Genomic DNA, 19,554 nt, shown 5'->3' with positions numbered 1-19,554 from the left:
ACATTACATCAATTTATAATTGTGTGATCTCATCATGGTTATCAATGTCAACTTTCATCTTAAATATGATATAAGTCTTCCAGTTTGCTAGTTCCTGAAAATGGAACAGGTCAAATGGTGGTAGTGGTAGTGCTATTGGTGATGATGGTAGTTGTGATAGAAGCAGCAGCGGTAGTTGGTAGTGACGACAGTGGTGAATTTTTTTATAATGCTTAAAATATATTAACTGTGGCGATGAAGTAAACAAATGTTCTCACAATATAGATTCACAGTATATATAATATTATACACACACACACACACACACACACACACACATACATATACCTACCAGTGACAGCAGGAATTAACACTTTATGAAGATCACAGAAAAAAATACATTAAATGTAGCACAAAACAGTTGGACGTGCTCATCTTGTGGAATAGGGTAAAATCAAATAAAGTAGAAAATAACTTTAATTATTTATACTGTAAGTTGGCATCAGCCAACAGCATATCATTCGCAAAAGTGCAGAACCTCGTAAGTCCTGAGAATCAAAATTTTTAGAAATGCAATAAAACTGTTCTGTGTTCAATTTGCTTGACATGTGAATAAAAGTATAATTCGTGAAACTGTGTGAAATTATTTTGAGATAATTTTATGAACCATTCTTTTGGTCACATGTCAAGCAAATTTAACATAAAACAGTTTTATTGTAATCCTGAAAATGTTTATTCTCAGGGCTTTCTAGGTTTTGGTTTTATGCACTTTTACCAGTGATATGGCATTACAGATTTGGATTGGATTCCAGAGAAAGAAAGGGCTGTCAAGTTCGAAAAATATTTTTAATCAAGATAAGTCATTCAAACAATAGTACACTTGTTATTCTTTAAGAAAACGTAGTTACATAATAACCCTTATATAACAATGATGATAACAATCATGAAAACAGAAGTGAAAGAGAAGCCAAAGTACTCGACTACTATAGATTTTACAGTTTAATGTTATTTGTCTGTCGTATGGCAGTTTGTATATGGTTTATTAAACTATATTACATTATGTCCAAAGAATAGTTCACTTTAAAAGTAGCCGTCATATCAGGTATCACTTCATGCAATTTAACTTATCGGTGGATTACTGATCTTTTTTTTATATGCAATCTAGTAAATCTCAGATCATGTTTTAATTATGGGATTACGTTGAGTTTTTTCCCAACTTCTATAAATGCAGTCACTGCCTTATCTATGTCTTCATCTGAATGGCTGGCTGAAATCTGTACTCGAATTCTTGCTTTGCCTTTAGGAACAACTGGGTAGCTGAATCCTATCACGTAAATTCCCTTTCCTGTTAAAAAAAAGGTATGTATACAATTTAGTTAATTCACGTCATTGTGTCTGTTAATGAATAGATAGTTGCTGCACTTCAAGAGTGTTAAATAAACAATGTGTGTTTTATTTGGGGTGAGGAATAGCTGAAAAGTTTTACATACAAGAATGTATCTTCTTAATTAAATAACATTTATACTTTTAATCATTGTTCATAACCATGCGGAGTTGCATCATTACAGCTGAAATTGATACACGAGACATGAATAAATACGGAACCATGTACTGGCAGTATGTCAACACACTTACAGTGATGTGCCATCATTGATTTTATTATAGTGGACATATCAAGACTAAGACAAGGTAAATATAAGTATCTATTCCCCTGCAGGGTCCTCTGGCTTTGAAGCTGGAAATTCTATCATTTAACTACACCATAGGATATGACACTATACATTCACTTAATCTTTCTTTAATAAAGACCCTAGGCATCTCAATAGTGTGATTATTTTATTTACTTAATAATACTTCCAGCTGCACAGATTTTTTTAGCATTGTAACATGATGGGAAACCGGAGGGAAAAAGACCTTTGGGGAGGCCGAGACGTAGATGGGAGGATAATATTAGGATGGATTTGAGGGAGGTGGGATATGATGGTGGAGACTGGATTGATCTTGCACAGGATAGGGACCAATGGCGGGCTTATGTGAGGGCGGCAATGAACCTACGGGTTCCTTAAAAGCCAGTAAGTAAGTAAGTAAGTAACATGATGGGATGATTATATTGTATTGTACTTATTTACATTGCATGGTATTCATACATTGCTTCACAGCTAGAATATGGAATGTAAACAAAAAATCGTAATAGTACTACAAAATCTTAATTATAGTCACAGTCTAGTTGAAATATGTATACACTGAAGACTTTTACAATATACTACACTACAACACAAGGGGTTAGTATTGATACTTAATACAAGACAGAAATATTCATGCAGCATTGTTGAATGTCATAAATTCATCTACAAAATAGAAGGCGTGAGAAATTAGATACTTCTTTAATTTTGTCCTAAATAATCTTATGTTTTGAGTTTGATTTTTTATATCCATAGGGAGGCTATTAAAAATTTTTACTGCAATATAACACATTCCTTTTTGATAGCACGATAGACTTGCCAATGGATTATGAAAGTCATTTTTTTACAAGTATTTATGCTATGAAGTGTTGAATTAGTTAAAAATTTTCACGATTACATACGAGGAAGTTTATTAATGAAAAAATATACTGACAAGCCATGGGCATTATTTGTAATTTTTGAAAATGGTCCTACACAATTCCCTAGATTTGGGACCTACTATTATTCTAGTTACCAGTAGGCCTACTCTTTTTTTTTTTTGTAGTAGGAATATACTGTTACTATCTGTAGAATTTCCCCAGAATATTATTCCACAACTCATTATCAAGTGGAAGTATGCAAAGTATATTGTTTTTAAGGTATTGATATTTACTGTCTTTTGCATAGATTTAATAGCAAAACATGCTGAATTTTGTTTGGGGATAATTTCTTTAATATGATTTTTCCCATTTAACATATTGATTTGTAAGTCAAGAAATTTGGTTGTTATTGTTTCTATTATTAATTATTGCGCTTTAAATTTTCGAGTTTGAATTTGGATAGTATTTAAATTGGATTATGTTGGTTTTGTTACAATTTAATACTAATTTATTGGCTGAGAACCAATCGCATATTTTGAGGAGAATTGTCTCTGTTGAATATTGGAATGTGTTGGAGTTATTGGCTGTACTGTACTGCAAATAATATGGGATGACCTTCATCTTTTATTAGGGGGGGCAAGATCATTTATGAACACTAGAAAAAGTAGAGGACCTACCGTAATATTGATCCTTGTGGAATTCCATTACTAGTAGTTCCCCATGTGGAGGCAGATTTCATAGTGGTACTGATTTCAACTTTCTGTTTCCTATCTATGAGATATGAGTGAAACCATCGGTGTGCAAGGCCTTCAATTACATAATAATCTACTTTTTCTAACAGCATTTTATGATTTATACAGTCAAATGTTTTGGATAAATCACAGAAAATCCCTCCAACTTGTAATTTTTTATTACTTGTCTCTAGAATTTTGTCACTTTAACTAAATGTTGTATTTTCCATGGATTTATTTTTCCTAAATCTAAACTGTTCTGGGATTAAAATGTTGTATTTTTCAAGATGTTGAAGTAATCTTTTATACATTACTTTTTCAAAGACTTTGGAGAAGAATGGTAGAAGTGGTGTAATTTTCTGGAGACGTTGTTTCTCCTTTTTTGAAGATAGGAATAACCATTGAATATTTCAGTTTCTCAGGGAATATGCCACTGAACATTGAATAACTTAGTGACCTATGATATGTGAACTCGCTTTTAATATTTTGATTGTTATTTCTTCATACCCTGGGGAGTTTTTTGAATTTAGATTTTTAATAACTGCAGTTATTTCTTATTTGTATGTTGGAAATATTTGAATATTTGGGAATTTTGTTAGAAAATATTGTGTTAAAGTGTCTAAACTGTTAGCCTCAACATTCCCCAAAATAATGTTACTATCAGTTATTGAAAGAAAATATTTGTTAATATTATATTTGCAATTTCATTTGGATTTGACATTTTTGTAGTGTTAGATGTAAGGGTATAGTTTGTTTCTTTACTTTTTGATCTTCCACTCCCTTTCTCAATTATAGGCCTATTCCAAGTTGTTTTGATTTTATGTTCAGAGTTTTGTATTGTATTATAATGTAATTCTTTAGTTTTTTGGATCACTTTGTGTAATATTTTTGAATGATTATAAATTGATGAACAGAAACATGTTTGGAAAAAGTTGATTGCGGTATAGTTTAAAGTAAAATTCTGAAATTTTCCTGGAGGAATTGAGGATAACTAGGACAGCTGGTATCAACAGTCAAAACTTGGATCTCCAACTGTGCCTCGACTGCTGGTCTGGTCCATAGATAATAGAATGGACTAGAATGATTGGGTCTAAAGTCAATATATGCACTTACCTAGCATCTCATCTGCAAATACTGTAGCCAGGCGCTCCTCACACAGCATTATTGGGCAGATGGGATGATTCTCCCCAGCTACTGTAAAGCCAGCCTTCATCATAGAATCTCGAAACCTCTTCGTGTTGTGCCTCACACGCTCAGCCAACTTATTGCTATTAAGGACCATGTCAAAGGCCTGCCAACATTTAAACATGTCCAGAATATACTTGCAATGCTTTAGTGATGTTGCAAAAAATGTATTTCGTAATTTTCAGTGTTGGGTGTGGAAGACAAGGCACTCTACTGCACTGCGGAATACTTGTCGAGCTTTGTACCCTACTGGACTTATTAAAAAGGTACAGTAAGTCAATATTTCTATAATTTATTATTTTTAAGGTTAATTATTTTATTGGATGCACATGATTTCTGTAATGTGTCTGCAGAACCTTCAAGAAAGCTAAGAACCAAGAACTGGGCTCACAGAACACTCTACCATTACTGTTTTCCCATAACTGATATGATAATTTGTCTCAACGTTCAAATGCTGATATAATTAGGGCCCCATTGGAAGAAGCAGGTGTTCATGTTCTTTTTGTCTCTGTTCCACTCTGCTTACTAAATAATGGTTTGTTCAGATCATGGATCTGCTTAATTTATGTTGAAGTCCTAAATGGCAATTTAGAATCAATCAAATTTGTATTACAACAGTGAGAACCATTCATCAGGAATATAACCACAGTCTAGTATGTACAGTCACGAAGCTTGGGTTGTTGAGGGTACTAGAAACAATAGACTGCAGGTACTATTTCGCATTGTCTGTGATGAGGCGATAGTAGCGATCCTAGTGGTTAGCAACTATCTATGGATGCATATTTACTACGTATTGAACTTCGTGACTGTATATACTAGACTGTGATATAACTCTCATTGAGATCATTATTGCTTAGTTGAATGTCATTATTACATTATTTGATAAGTGACAATCAGTGGCCGAGGTCAGAGTGATATACCGTCTCTCACTAGCATTAGGCCGGGTGCACACAGAATCAGACGCAGCGTGGTGCGACGCGACATTTTGTCTCGTGGTACTTGTCTCCCATTGATTTCTTATGATGCGGTGCACACAGAATCAGACGTGGCGCGACGATCGCGAGCAGACACAAGGAGACACGAAGAGACAACATCGAATGACTGCTAGAAGTTCGTCACGAGGAGACTGTCTGATAGCTGCAGTGTACTGCGCATGCGTTAGTAGTGGCTATGATTGCACGCTTTCATTATCTACAAAAAATACTATTGTTGTGTAGTGCACATTATTCATAATGGAGCTCGATGCAGATAAATTAGTTGATTTAGTACAGGAAAGATACATTCTGTACAATCTTTGAAACAATATCACGAAATTAATGTGGTTTCTGAAAATATGTGAAAAATTGCAAATGAGATGAAAGCACCAGGTGAATAATAATTTATAATAATGACACTGCGTAACAAATGCTAACATTTTTTTTGCGCTAGGCATGTGCTATATGTTTTCTATATAATGTGACCCTCCTGAATACGAATATGACAATAAAAACAGTTGTTGGTTACGGTTTTTGAGAAATTTTGGAATTTATATCTATTCAAAATATTGTTTTATATAATGACAATAAGGCTAAATATTCACTGTTCGAAGATTACAGCTTTCTTTTTCTGCATTTTCTTTTACAATTGGCATCAGGTACAGTTGTCAAAAAAAAAAAAAAGTGGCCGCACTCGTGAACAGCGAATATTTTCAAAAGTCCACTTCGGGCCGCGGCGATGTTACACAATGCATGTGCTTGTACAAGCAGTTCCGGAACTATGAAAGTGTTCCATATCTGCGCCTCGTAGACCAGCGGTAGAGTGCTTGTTTAATGATTCAAAGGTTATAGGTTCGGGCCTTCTTCAAGTTTTCATTTTATTTTTTAATCGTTCTTTAGCGATGTAAATGATATTCAAATTATCATTTATATCCAGTTATCGTTCTTTATGGATATCACGTTATTTATATTTTGTTATCGTTCTTTAGAGATATGAATAAAATTCAAGTCATCATTTGTATTCTGTTATCGTTTTATAACGATATGAATAATAATTATTATTATTGTATCTCCAATGGGGGGTTAGCCCTATTTTACATATGTATGTTAGGGCTATAGTTTTATACACAAAAAAGATAAGCATAAAGAGAAATGGAAAAGAAAATTAAATTAGCTTACGCGATGTAAGGAAAACATAATCAATCCGTAAATTAGGCATTGCGATTGCAAAACAAATATCAGTTACCAATTGAAGGGCTCGGTGCAATAAGGTGTTAACCCACAAATAGTTACTTCTGAGATATGAGCATTTTAAAGTTTAGAAAAAGGCATAATTCCAAATATTGAAATTTAAATGCTGAAACTGCTTTCAATGTGAAGCTGTGACTCTTAAGTTACATTTATGTAATTTTGAAACATTTTACCGAATTTGGAAGACCTATATTACAGGCATATTTGATAATCGGGGATGTCTATGTGGGTTAGCACCTTATTGCACCAGATGGTTGGACACTGCTTTGAGAGGGATTACGAATGAATTACAAACACAAATTTATTCTGAACACTTATACAATCTAACTAATTTGAATTATAATGAATAATATCTGATTTTGTCCTCTACACTTGGACATTCCAATTTACGTTGTATTATACTGTGTTTACAACAATATTTGCTTATAATAATAATATTAATAATCCGAGGCACGACAGTCCATGAAGGACCATGATCGTCCAGCCGGCTGCTGACCTCACGTCCACATGCCGAAGCAGAGGTGGACGATCATCCAACCAGAATGCAGGTATCGTGTCGTTAGCACGGTGATCCCCCAGCCGTTATAGCGGCTTTCGTAATCAGATTTCGCTACCTATCGCAGCTCCCCTTGTGCATCACGATGCTGAGTGGGCACTGGTCCCATACACTGGCCGAAATTTAAATGGCATTACAACAATTCAATTTTACCATGCACTATATATCAAGTATATCCACATTTTCAGGTTAATGTTCTTCACCTGCAGTACCGTGAGTAACGAGATTCCTGTAGAAAACATGATGTACTGGTGGGATCTATTCCAGAAATAGCATTACATCTGCTAATTTTCGACTCTCTATAGGAAGTTGTGTTGAATATTTAAGTTGTAAATAACAAATTGAAATTGTTGAACTATGACGACCCCATTTCTTGAGAGTGTACTGAATGTAATGACAGTTCATGCTAGTAAGTGTAACCAACCTCTAAAAAGCCTGGTAAAGCTGAGTCAATCTTAAACAAAGAGGCATTTGAAAATTGGAGAGGTTTCTTTGAATCTGAAACTATTTTCTTCAGTATTAAATAAGTCAATGGACGAAAATTTTTAAAGTCCAACTGATACATCTTCGTTACTGTAAACTTATTTTTTCTATTAGCATTTAAGATTATACAGGGTGTATCAAAAGGTCTGGTCAAGCCTTAAGGAGGTGATTCAGGATCTTATTTGCAACAAAAATCCTAATACATTGTTTCAATATTCATCCCCGTTTCCGAGTTACACGAATATCACGTACCGTACCTATCCTCATTTGTTCCACACCTAATGGACCTGTCTGCTTGAGAGAAGGCAGGTTAATTGTCAGTAGTCTAGAGCAGATGCTCAAAATTCCCCCCTTTCGCACGAATACACACTTCAGCACGCTGTCTGACCGCTTGCTGCACATTATCCAATCCGTGCTAGTGTATCTCCATTGCAGTCGTGTTAATCTTTGCAACGAGCTCTTCCCTGCTTGCTGTCTTCGTTTGGTGCATTTTCTCCTTCATGGAGCCCCAGAGAAAGAAGTCCAATGGTGTTAGGTCTGGGAACTGGGCTGGCCAGGCAATGGGACCACCACTTTCAATCTATCTACCTCGAAAATGGTGATCTAACCATTGGCGTACTGGAAGTCTGAAATGTGCTGGAGTACCATATAGTTGATACCATAGTTGCCTGGCCAGCCCAGTCCCCAGACTTAACACCATTGAACTTCTTTCTCTGGGGCTGCAAGAAGAAGAAAGTGTACCAAAAGGAGACAGCAAGCAGGGAAGAGCTCGTTGCAAAGGTTAACACGGCTGCAATGGAGATACATAAGCACGGATTGGCTAATGAGCAGCGAGAAGTCAGACGGCGTGCTGAAGCGTGTGTTCGTGCAAGAGGGGGACATTTTGTGTATCTGCTCTAGACAACTGACAATTAGCCTACCTTCTCTCAAGCAGACAGGTCCATTAGGTGTGGAATCAAATGGGGATAGATACGGTACGTGATATTCATGTAACTCGGAAACGGGGATGAATATTGAAAAAGTGTATTAGGATTTTTTGTTGCAAATAAGATCCTGAATCACCTCCTTAAGGATTGACCTGACCTTTTGATACACTCTGTATATGACCAGTCTTCTGTAGTATAAACAGTAGAACAATATCTCCGAGAATACAACTCTAGTGTACGCGAACAAAATCACGATCGCTTTAGTTTGAATAACTTCTGTGTTGAATAGTGAAGTATATTGTTGTCCTTTATTTTTCCTTCTCTTGTGTTTAAAACGTTCCCAGTCTTGATGGTGACTCTTTCTTTTCCTGTTTGGAGGGAATTTAATGTGAGTGATCTCAGGTTCCCTTGATATGTTTAATTCACACTGAAACACTGGAGTAAAATAATAAAAAAAAGGAGATATATATATATATATATATATATATATATATATATATATATATATATATATATATGTAACTTTTATAACATTTAACTTTGATGCAAGAAGGTGTCATCCCTCAATACTATTTTAATAATGAGAAATTAAATTAATCCGTACTTCTTCCGATGTGCCTTCATTTCCAGTCAGATATAATATAATCTGGGTCGTCGATGCTATCATCAGTGTAGTTACGTCATCGTTTCAATTAACTTCTTTTTTTAGAATCTGTTCATTTGACTACTTTCTCCTTCCAACTTGGTTTAGGTTAGCGCCTTATTGCTCAAACCAAATGGCTCTTAACATTGATTAGAAAAAGGATATGCATTTACTGCTGCGAAATTTATACTCATACCAGAGCCATCTTTTGATAGAAAGTGCACAATATTATTCCACGTATGTTTGTGTATAAATCTCAATTTTCACAAAAGTGAGGGTTAGCACCTTATTGCACCGAGCCCTTCAATTTGAAACATACAAAAACATTAACAACACACATACGTAACACTTCTATAACACAAATATGCAGCTTTCCGTACCATACATCATAAATTAATACACAATAGTCACACAAACACAATCAAACTATAATTACGAAATTGCGACATCAAGCATCCCATAACTGACTCACATACATAACAAATCAAGCATCCGTTGCAACACATACACTTCAGCATAGTAACCACACTTTTAAAAGTTACAAATTTGGCTCCAAGAAGAATAAATAGGACACTGTTACTAATTACTATTCTTCTACAATTTCTTAAATACATCTGTAATAAATCTGTGAAATTCCGATATGAATAATATTCACGTTTTTTATATTATTATTCTTTAGCGATATAAATAATATTCAAGTTATCATTTATATTCTGTTTTCCTTCATTAGCATTATAAAATAATATTCAAGTTATTTATATTGTTATTGTTCTTTCGCAATATAAATAATCTGTAATTATTATAACACAAATAAAACATCGTTCTTTGTAAAATAGGTTATTTTATTTAGATAATTAAATACGTATTATATAATATCTTATATTAATTAAACAAACCAATATTTATCATTTATATTCTGTTATCGTTCTTTAGTGATACTGTATAAATAATATTCAAGTTATTTATATTGTAATCGTTCTTTAGCGATATAAATAACATAAATTTAATATTAGGTTTGGAAAAATCCAGTTGCATAATACTGGTATTAGTTTTTATTTTTGTATTATTACATTATACTATCTTGAACCACAATAAAATGAAAAGGAGTAACAAGGAATTGAACCTGAGATGTTGACATCTAAATTCCGACGTTCGTCCGCTGAACTACGAGGGCAAAAGTGTGGAAACATTTTCGGAAAAATTGGCCCAATCACACTCTAAGATTTTCTGATGATTCGTAGAAGCTAGTCCAGGATGCAGGGGGCAAAGGCTAATTGAGATATCCTTGTCTCTGATCGGGTCAAACATCCTGATAGAATTAATATTTAACCCTTGCCGTGACTTTCGGTGAAGTCCGGAGGGCCCAATTAGTCAAATCCACTCTCCTCATCTCCACGCTTGGGCCCCCTGGAATTTAATAAGATGCGAAAGAGATAGTGGTGTGCGGAAAGCAACGGGATGTTGCCGCATTTAGGCCTATCCTTCCCAAGAAAAACTGCAAACATGAACAAAGGAAGCTTTTAATAGAAGAAGAAGGATCTTCTGCGGACCTCTGGAAAAAGAACTAAGGAAGAGACTAGTGAAGTGCTTTGTGTGGAGTGTGGCATTGTATGGGGAAGGAACATGGACATTACGACGAAATGAAGAGAAACGAATTGAAGCATTTGAAATGTGAATGTGGAGAAGAACGGTGCGTGTGAAGTGGACAGAGAGAATAATAAATAGCATTGTGCTTGAAAAAGTGAGCGAAGAAAGAATGATGCTGAAACTGATTAGAAAGAGAAAAAGGAATTGGTTGGGTCTCTGATTGAAAAGAATAATAGACAACATTAGGATATGTGGATCATATGCGGAGACTAAGAGGAAGGCAGAAAATAGGAAAGATTGGAGAATGCTGGGTTTGCAATGAAAGACCTGCCCATGGACAGAACACTTATGTATGTATGTTCAGAATGCCTGGAATATCGTGTCTAAGAACAGTCGCTATTTGCAAAGACTAGTCAATTCCATGCCCACTCGACTGCAAGGTGATCGAGATAAGAGGAAGATAGGCTAAATATTGAATTGTAGCTTTTTGTTTTGTTTTTGAACGCTTAATTGTTTGAATGTTTTAAGGCCGACGCCAGTAAATTTGTTTTGTTTATGCCACGAAAGATATTTTATTGAGAATAAAATCTTTTTTCTTTCCATTTGCAGCCACAATATCATAATGATAAAGTCATGGCATAATATATTAATGAACCTGATGTTAATTACTAAAATAATCGTAAAAGAGAAAGGAGCCATTATGTATAGTTTGTCTCTCTCAAAAACAAAACAAAAAAGAACATAAAAAGCACGAGGTTGTAGTCGAACGCAGGACCTCATGAATAAGAGGTCTGAACGCTATCATTACGCTATCGAATAACACACAGAATACTTCAATTATAACTGTAGATATCAGGCAACGTGGTCCAACAACATGTAACATCGCCTGTCTCCGAATTGTAGCGAAGATACCCGAAGGGAACTTTGTTTCAGGTGAGCGGCCACTTTTTCTTTTGATAGCTGTACATCACGAGCTAAAGTCCAACAATAGTCTGCTAGCATATTGGTACTCCATTGTCCTTGGTATCTTTTTTCCATAGTTGAAATTTCTTGATGGAAGCGCTCATCATGCTCATCACTGAAATCGCACAATTCTCGGGAAAAAAAGTCAAGATGTGAGTGAAAGAAGTGAATTTTCAGGGAAATTTTACAACCCCTAGTTTAATACGCCACAGTAAATTTTTCACTAGTTTTTCATAGTTCTCACTTCTACAGTTATCCAGAAAATTAATTCAACCTCGAATGCAATCCAGTTGGCTGTCTATTTTCGTTCCAGCAAAGATTCGAAGTGATTGTCTATTATTTCTCTAATTTGTGGTCCATTGAGAACTCCCTCTTTTATTTTTGAATCACTAATAGCAGGAAATGTTAAGGAATACTCGCTGGTCCGAGCCCTCATGGGGGAAGAAATTTTCTCATGAAATTTTGGCCAGTGTATGGGACCGGTGCCCACCTAGCATCGTGATGCACTTGGGGAGCTACGATAGTTAGCGAAAGCCAGATATAACGACTGGGGGGATCATCTTGCTAACCACACAATACTGCCATTCTAGTTGGATGATCGTCCACCTCTGTTTTGGCGTGTGGACGTGAGGCCAGCAGCCGGCTGGTCGGTCTGGGCTCTTCACGGGATGTAGCTCCACGGATTATTAATAGCAGGAAATTTTTCCTGGATATTTTTAAATGCTTCAGTTTTACAATTTATCCCTTTAACAAAATTCTTCATTAACCCTAACTTATTGCGTAAAACGGGTAGAATTACTTCGCTTTGAGGTACAAGGGGTTGATGTATAATATTTTTCTTCCTTGGCTCTAGTGATTGTCGTTTTATTTTATAATGCTTACCTCGAGCGCGAGTCCATACCTGTGGAGTAACGGTCAGCGCGTCTGGCCGCGAAACCAGGCGGCCCGGGTTCGAATCCCGATCGGGGAAAGTTACCTAGTTGAGGTTTTTTCCGGGGTTTTCCCTCAACCCAATACGAGCAAATGCTGGGTAACTTTCGGTGCTGGACCCCGGACTCATTTCACCGGTATTAACACCTTCATTTTATTCAGACGCTAAATAACCTAGATGTTGATACAGTGTCGTAAAATAACCCAATAAAATAAAATAAAAATAAAATATCTCGAGCGCGACTCTCCAATAATTCGTACAGAGAACAGCAAAATTTTGTGTAGCCTAATTGCATTCCAAAAAGCAATGCTACAACCTTCAAATCCGCACATAAAAACCATTCGTACATTGAATATTATCATTAAAGCACACTTTAAAGAAATACACGTCTTACACAGAATACTAATACCACAAAAATATCCTGGTAAACTGAAGCGTTTCCATACGGCGAACCTGTTTCTTCCCCTACAAATGGAACCGAAAAGGGCAATAAAACAATTTCCGCTTCTAGAAGTGGTTTTGACATGGTGATATATTGCAAAATATAAACTACAGTAATGTAATTAAAGTTCACCGTGAAAGAAATGCTCATCTCAAGTAAAATCAGGTAAACTCAAGTGAATTTATACCGCGAACCTGTTTCACTCCCTCGAAATAGACTCGCAGAAGGGCAATAAAATAATTTCCCTTTCTACAAGTGCTTCTAACATGGTGCCCTACTTATACTAATATTATTTTCACATAATGGGTCTTAACATTTGTAAAACAAAATAGTTACACACGAAATACGGTGATTTTCTAAATAAAATGCATAGAAAATTAATAATATTGTGCATCTCGAAAACCCGAAGCGATGGAACAGTTTGCTTGTTATTTATTAATTCAGGAGGTCGAAATTAGTAAGAATTTGTTAGTTTTATGTCTGGCGCAAAACGACTGTTGACCAGTGTAATTTGTAGTAAGCCTAACTGTCTGCTCTATATTATCACTCATTATTGATTTAATATACGAGTATTATTTTTCTTTATTGTGAATCGTGAAGTAGTCATAACCATAAAAAATGACGTTTGTGCAGTACATTTTAATTTTAAGACTCTTTCAATCGTATAGATTTTTAGGAGCTTGCGTCCTTAGGAAATAATAAGCAAATACAATAGAATTTTTCATATAGACAGTCCTCTACTATTGACGCCATTTTCTAGCCTAGGCCAGTTTTCCAATCCCATACAGCCAGCAAATCAGTTGTCGCGAGCAGACCGTGTTAAGCTGTCGCGAGGCGTTGTAAAGCAAAACGTAGCGTCACGCCGCGCCGTGTCACGTCGCGTCTGATTCTGTGTGCACTCGGCCTTAGTTATGAGAACATAATTTATTTTGAGACGTTCTAATAGGTTTATCTGCAAATTAATATACAAATCAATGTTTATGTAAACGTTATGTTTTTAAATAATAAATATAGGCATTCATTATGCGATTTATCTTTATTGTATGGGTAAGAAAGAAACACAAAAATTGGAGATTTATCCTTCGAAGAGGTGGAAAAATTCAAATATCTTGAAGCAACAGTAACACATATTAATGACACTAAGGAGGAAATTAAGCGCAGAATAAATATGGAAAATGCGTGTTATTATTCTGTTGAGAAGCTTTTGTCATCTAATCTGCTGTCAAAAAATCTGAAAGTTAGAATTTATAAAACAGTTATATTACCGGTTGTTCTGTATTGTTGTGAAACTTGGAATCTCACTTTGAGAGAGGAACAGAGATTAAGGGTGTTTGAGAATAAGGTTCTTAGGAAAATATTTGGGGCTAAGAGAGATGAAGTTACAGGAGAATGGAAAAAGTTACACAATGCAGAACTGCACGCATTGTATTCTTCACCTGACATAATTAGGAATATTAAATCCAGATGTTTGAGATGGGCAGGGCATGTAGCACTATGGACGAATCCAGAAATGCATATAGTGTTAGTTGGGAGACTGGAGGGAAAAAGACGTAGATGGGAGGATAATATTAAAATGGATTTGAGGGAGGTGGGATATGATGATAGAGAATGGATTAATCTTGCACAGGATAGGGACTGATGGTGGGCTTATGTGAGGGCGGCACTGAACCTGTGGGTTCCTTAAAAGCCATTTGTAAGTAAGTAAGTGTGGGTAAGATGGAATTAGGACAAGCTTGCAACATTTTGTGTGGGACTACTTTTCTATCTCTTCCCTGTGCACATGTCCCTTTCAATTCGACACTCTGCGCACTGTTATAATCCTTATAATATTACCAGTACACTACGTAACAATGGAGTTATAATAAAATTTCCCATAAAATTGAAAATTAAATGCAAGTAATTTGTTAATAATTATTGTATTGACCATGTAAAGTATGATTAATATAAGTGATTCTGTTTTGTTAGATTGTGGTTTTTAATTACTATTACCAATAACACTGGCAACACTGTTTTGTTGATTGTCACGTGGTTCTTTTAAAACTAAATTCAGTATCACTAATGACAATATTAACTTTAGTTTCTAGGATCTAGAGAGATTTCACTTCGAGTGACAATGAGGTCTCAAGATATCCGTTCCTTTTTTAAAAGTATAGAACAAAGTGGAAGTAAACGTAACTAATAATGAAGAGCCTGCTAATACTATGCATAATAGTGTGTTGGTCCATCTTTTGTTATTGCGGCTGATGACATTCACCCTGCAACTAGTGACCATACGAGTAATCACAATACGAAAAAATGTCTGACCTGTGTGATCTTAACAGTAGTGGTGTCCAGGGTGCGAATTAAGATTTCTGATGGGGGAGGGGGATAGAATCCTAGATAGAGAATACCATACATAAAATTATTATCCTCATTCTATACAGCTCAACGCTTGGTCGCACTGAGTTGCTTGTCTTGCATCTTGATTATAATAATTATTATATCCATGAACAGGCTTGAGATAAGATGTGTAATTCCTAAGTTACTGATTGTTGTCAGCTTGCCAGTGATGATAATACATCAATATTATTTCCTTTGCTTACTTTATACATACTTTATAAAGTATACTCGAATTAAAACAATTGAATCACTAAATATGAAAAGGAAATAAGTCACAGTTTTGGCAAAAATGAGTTAAGACTGTAGCCATACTAATTTAGGTATGCTCTTTCATTCTGCATGAAAAGGGAACAGGTCCCACATCTCCTTAGTTTAGATTTAAACACTTAGTTTTCATGTTTACTTTGAAAAGGAGCTTAGTCCACGACTTGTTCCCTTCTCATAAGGTATTCAAGTTTGTTGTTCCTGCCATCTGGAGGAAAAATATGTATCACGAGTAAAATGGCGTCAAACGATGAAAATAGTACTTCTTCACGTCCTGTAAAACGCAAGAAAGGTGTTGTAAACAGTGATCACTACAAGCAAAATTGAATAAAAATGGCTAAGTCAGGGGTTTATAATATGTAAACCCTGCCGCCACCGGTGCGATTTTTTCTCCTATAATATTAAGTTGTTACCATAACAGATGTATTCTGTAGGACCAAAAAATATTAATCTTTAGGCCTACGTAGATTCTTCGAGCAACAGTACATATTACTGTATAGCTTACTGTGCATATTACTGTGGAATCCCGGCCACTAAGTCACTCAACTGAGTGCGCTCCTTGTATAATGACAGTTAATTAATATAAAAAATGTCAGCATACATGCCCAACTTGGAGTCAGGCCACGAAGGGAAAAATACTGGAGGAGAGGGGTTCGATCCGGTGCTGCGGATTGAACTTCGGCGTAGCTCAATGGTGAGAGCACTTGGTACGTAGAACCAAGGATCCGGGTTCGATCCTGGCGCTGGAGCGAATTTTTCTCCTCTAATATTAATTGAATAATGGAGATAACGATACATTTTGTTTAATATTTGTGCAATATATTTCGTTAGATATGAAAAGGGAACAAGTCCCCACACAAAAATTTTTTGGTTTATGTAATAACCGAAAGCTTTCAATGTCTCTATGTGCTACACTCTACTATTGTTCATAAATTGGTACACAATAAAGCTTTTGATTTGAATAATGGAGATAACTTAATATTTTTTACAATATATTTCGTTAGATATGAAAGGGGAACAAGTCCACACCCAAAAATTGTTTCTATAGGGCAGAATAAATTGAGAAATTTACGTTTTTTTTACTTAAATATCTTATGTGATCATGATTGGTTCATAGAAATATTTTCGATGCAATTTGTTTATATTTTGTTGTGTGCGGAAGTTGTGTTTTTCTTAAAAGTAACTGAAGGTGACTTATTCCCTTTTCGAATTTAGTGATTCAATTATATTTTATGAGGGGGGGGATGAAGTTATCCCTGGCAGCGATGATAATATGAATTTGTGAGAGGGGGATAACTTTCCAACAGGGTGGGGGGGGAAATCCTCCATCCCCCCCAGTTAATTCGCACCCTGGTGGTGTCATTCATCCAGTTCACAACGATTCGCTGAGATGCTTATTAAATTTGTTGCAGTTCGTAGGCCTGCTTGTTAAATATTTTAAGTTTAAAAAATTAGTTTTTTTACAGAAAGAAAGAACGTTAAATTTAGCATGAAATTCTCAAGCTTTTAATATTGCAGTCAACATAATGCAAAAATGAACAACAATACAGGTCGAAGCGATCATATTTTTTATTATTATATTGTTGTTTCCTGTCTAAGTATGTAGGCAATCAGGACAGGAATCTTGAAATCATTTGCGATTACTTTGGCAGTCGTCTACTCTTTCCCCTTCTAATGCTAGAACCACATACACAACAATGAAATGTAGTATTCAGAAACGTAATTAAAAAAAAATAAATCGACTTTCAATTACAGAATACACTATGAAACGCATTAAAATACAATATTGTGCTTTCCTCTCTTAATATTTCTACAATATATTATTTCATTTCAAGTAAATAAATTATTTTTCTATAAAGCGTATTAATAATACTGAATGCATTATTTGTCACTGGGCCAGTAGTATTCAGTATCGTTTAAGCTGTGCATATGTTTGAATCTAATTTGCAGAGAGCAATCAGTATAGTGCAATGAAGCATTAAGTTTTTTAATAGTGGTGGCAGCAATCCTATTTTTGGTTCGTAGCAACACCATATTATTTTTTTTGGTACAGAAAGAATACAATATGGCGTTGCTACGAAGTGCTGTTGATATAGTGAACAATTAGGCTATGTTAAATTTTTAAGGGTTATTTTACGATGCTGTATCAACATCTCAGGTTATTTAGCATCTGGATGAAATGAAGGTGTTAATGTCGGTGAAATGAGTCCAGGATCCAGCACCGATACTTACCCAGCATTTGCTCATATTGGGTTGAGGGAAAACCCCAGAAAAAACCACAACCAGGTAACTTGTCCCGACCAGGATTCGAACCCGGACCACCTGGTTTCGCGGTCAGACGCGCTAACCATTACTCCACAGATGTGGACACTATGTTAAATTAACTTGATGTAACAGTAGAGGGTATAAGTGTATGTGCAGATCCATCTCCAAATGTTTCAAACAATATGTTGGTGTGGTCAGATATTCAAAGCTAGTTGGTGGTATGAATATTCTGTACTCCCATTCTTCGTGAGGCAATGAGGCAAGTCAGTATTTGCGACTTTTTAAATTACTCTACACATAATTTTGCAGTAGCATGTTTATTGCAATTTTCCTTTATTTGTAGCCACTTATTATTATCGTCATCCTGTAGCTCTAAGGCCCTTTGAGTCTAGATGAAGCTAAATGGCATAAATCTTGAGGAGATGTATATATGTGTTATATATCTTAAATAGTCGCTTGTGAAAGCGAGATTATTCGGGATAATAGTTGTCTCAATTTCCCATAGTGCAGATTCTCTAGTGACTAGTCACAATAATACTATCATATATTAATAATAAGAACTTATAAATCATAGCATTAATGGTTGGACAGTATTATGAAGGTGCAGCTGTCATGGCCGTTGTTAATCATGGATTACAGGCATTAGTTTGTGAAAACCACAAATATGCATCTTTCTTGCATGACTCACAAACTGAATCTAGTACCGTATTATTGTTTCTGCTTGTAAGGAAAATGATCTAGCATGTTTCATTTTTAATGCAATACATTCACTGTGTGAGTATTTTTCCCATCCAGGTACACTTGTCATTGGTAGAGATTAATAAGCAACTTAAGAATAAATTAAAATTAAATATGGTTTATTTAACGACGCTCGCAACTGCAGAGGTTATATCAGCGTCGCCGGTGTGCCAGAAATTTTGTCCTGCAGGAGTTCTTTTACATGCCAGTAAATCTGACATGAGCCTGTCGCATTTAAACACACTTAAATGCCATCGACCTCGGCCGGGATCGAACCCGCAACCTCGAGCATAGAAGGCCAGCGCTATACCAACTCCGCTACCGAGAGCGACCTTAAGAATAATCCCCATGAAATGAATAAATTGAGTGATACTCGTTGGCCTTGTAGGACTGCAGCTTGATTGTTGTTTTTAATTGGTTATTTTACGATGCTTTATCAACTGCTAAGGTTATCTAGCGTCTGAATGAGATGAAGGTGATAATGTCAGTGAAATGAGTCCGGTACCTAGCACCGAAAGTTACCCAGCATTTGCTCTTAATGGGTTGGAGGAAAACCCTGGAAAAAACCTCAACCAGATAACTTGTCCCTACCAGGATTTGAACCTGGGGCCCGCTAGTTTCACGGTCAGGCATGCTAACCATTACTCCACAGCATTTAACTTGATTGTTATTAAAGCAATAGCTACAGTAATTTTAAAAGGCGCAGAGAGATCCT

General features: G+C 35.7%; 1 protein-coding gene across 1 annotated transcript in view; it reads right to left on the bottom strand.

The window, feature by feature from the left end:
* Positions 1-804: 804 nt before the first annotated feature.
* Positions 805-19,554, bottom strand: part of Gcat (Glycine C-acetyltransferase) — a 54,542-nt gene continuing 35,792 nt past the window's right edge. The window contains exons 7-8 of the mRNA XM_069818256.1: positions 4,366-4,543; positions 805-1,324 (exon numbers count right to left, since the gene is read on the bottom strand). Of these exons, the coding sequence (XP_069674357.1) occupies positions 1,167-1,324; positions 4,366-4,543 (336 nt within the window). The 3' untranslated portion in view covers positions 805-1,166. The remainder of the gene's footprint in view (positions 1,325-4,365; positions 4,544-19,554) is intronic.

Source organism: Periplaneta americana, chromosome 2, assembly GCF_040183065.1.
Source record: "Periplaneta americana isolate PAMFEO1 chromosome 2, P.americana_PAMFEO1_priV1, whole genome shotgun sequence".
Taxonomy (NCBI): domain Eukaryota; kingdom Metazoa; phylum Arthropoda; class Insecta; order Blattodea; family Blattidae; genus Periplaneta; species Periplaneta americana.
The sequence above is the reverse complement of the archived record's forward strand: the minus strand, read 5'-3'. Positions and strand labels throughout refer to the sequence as shown.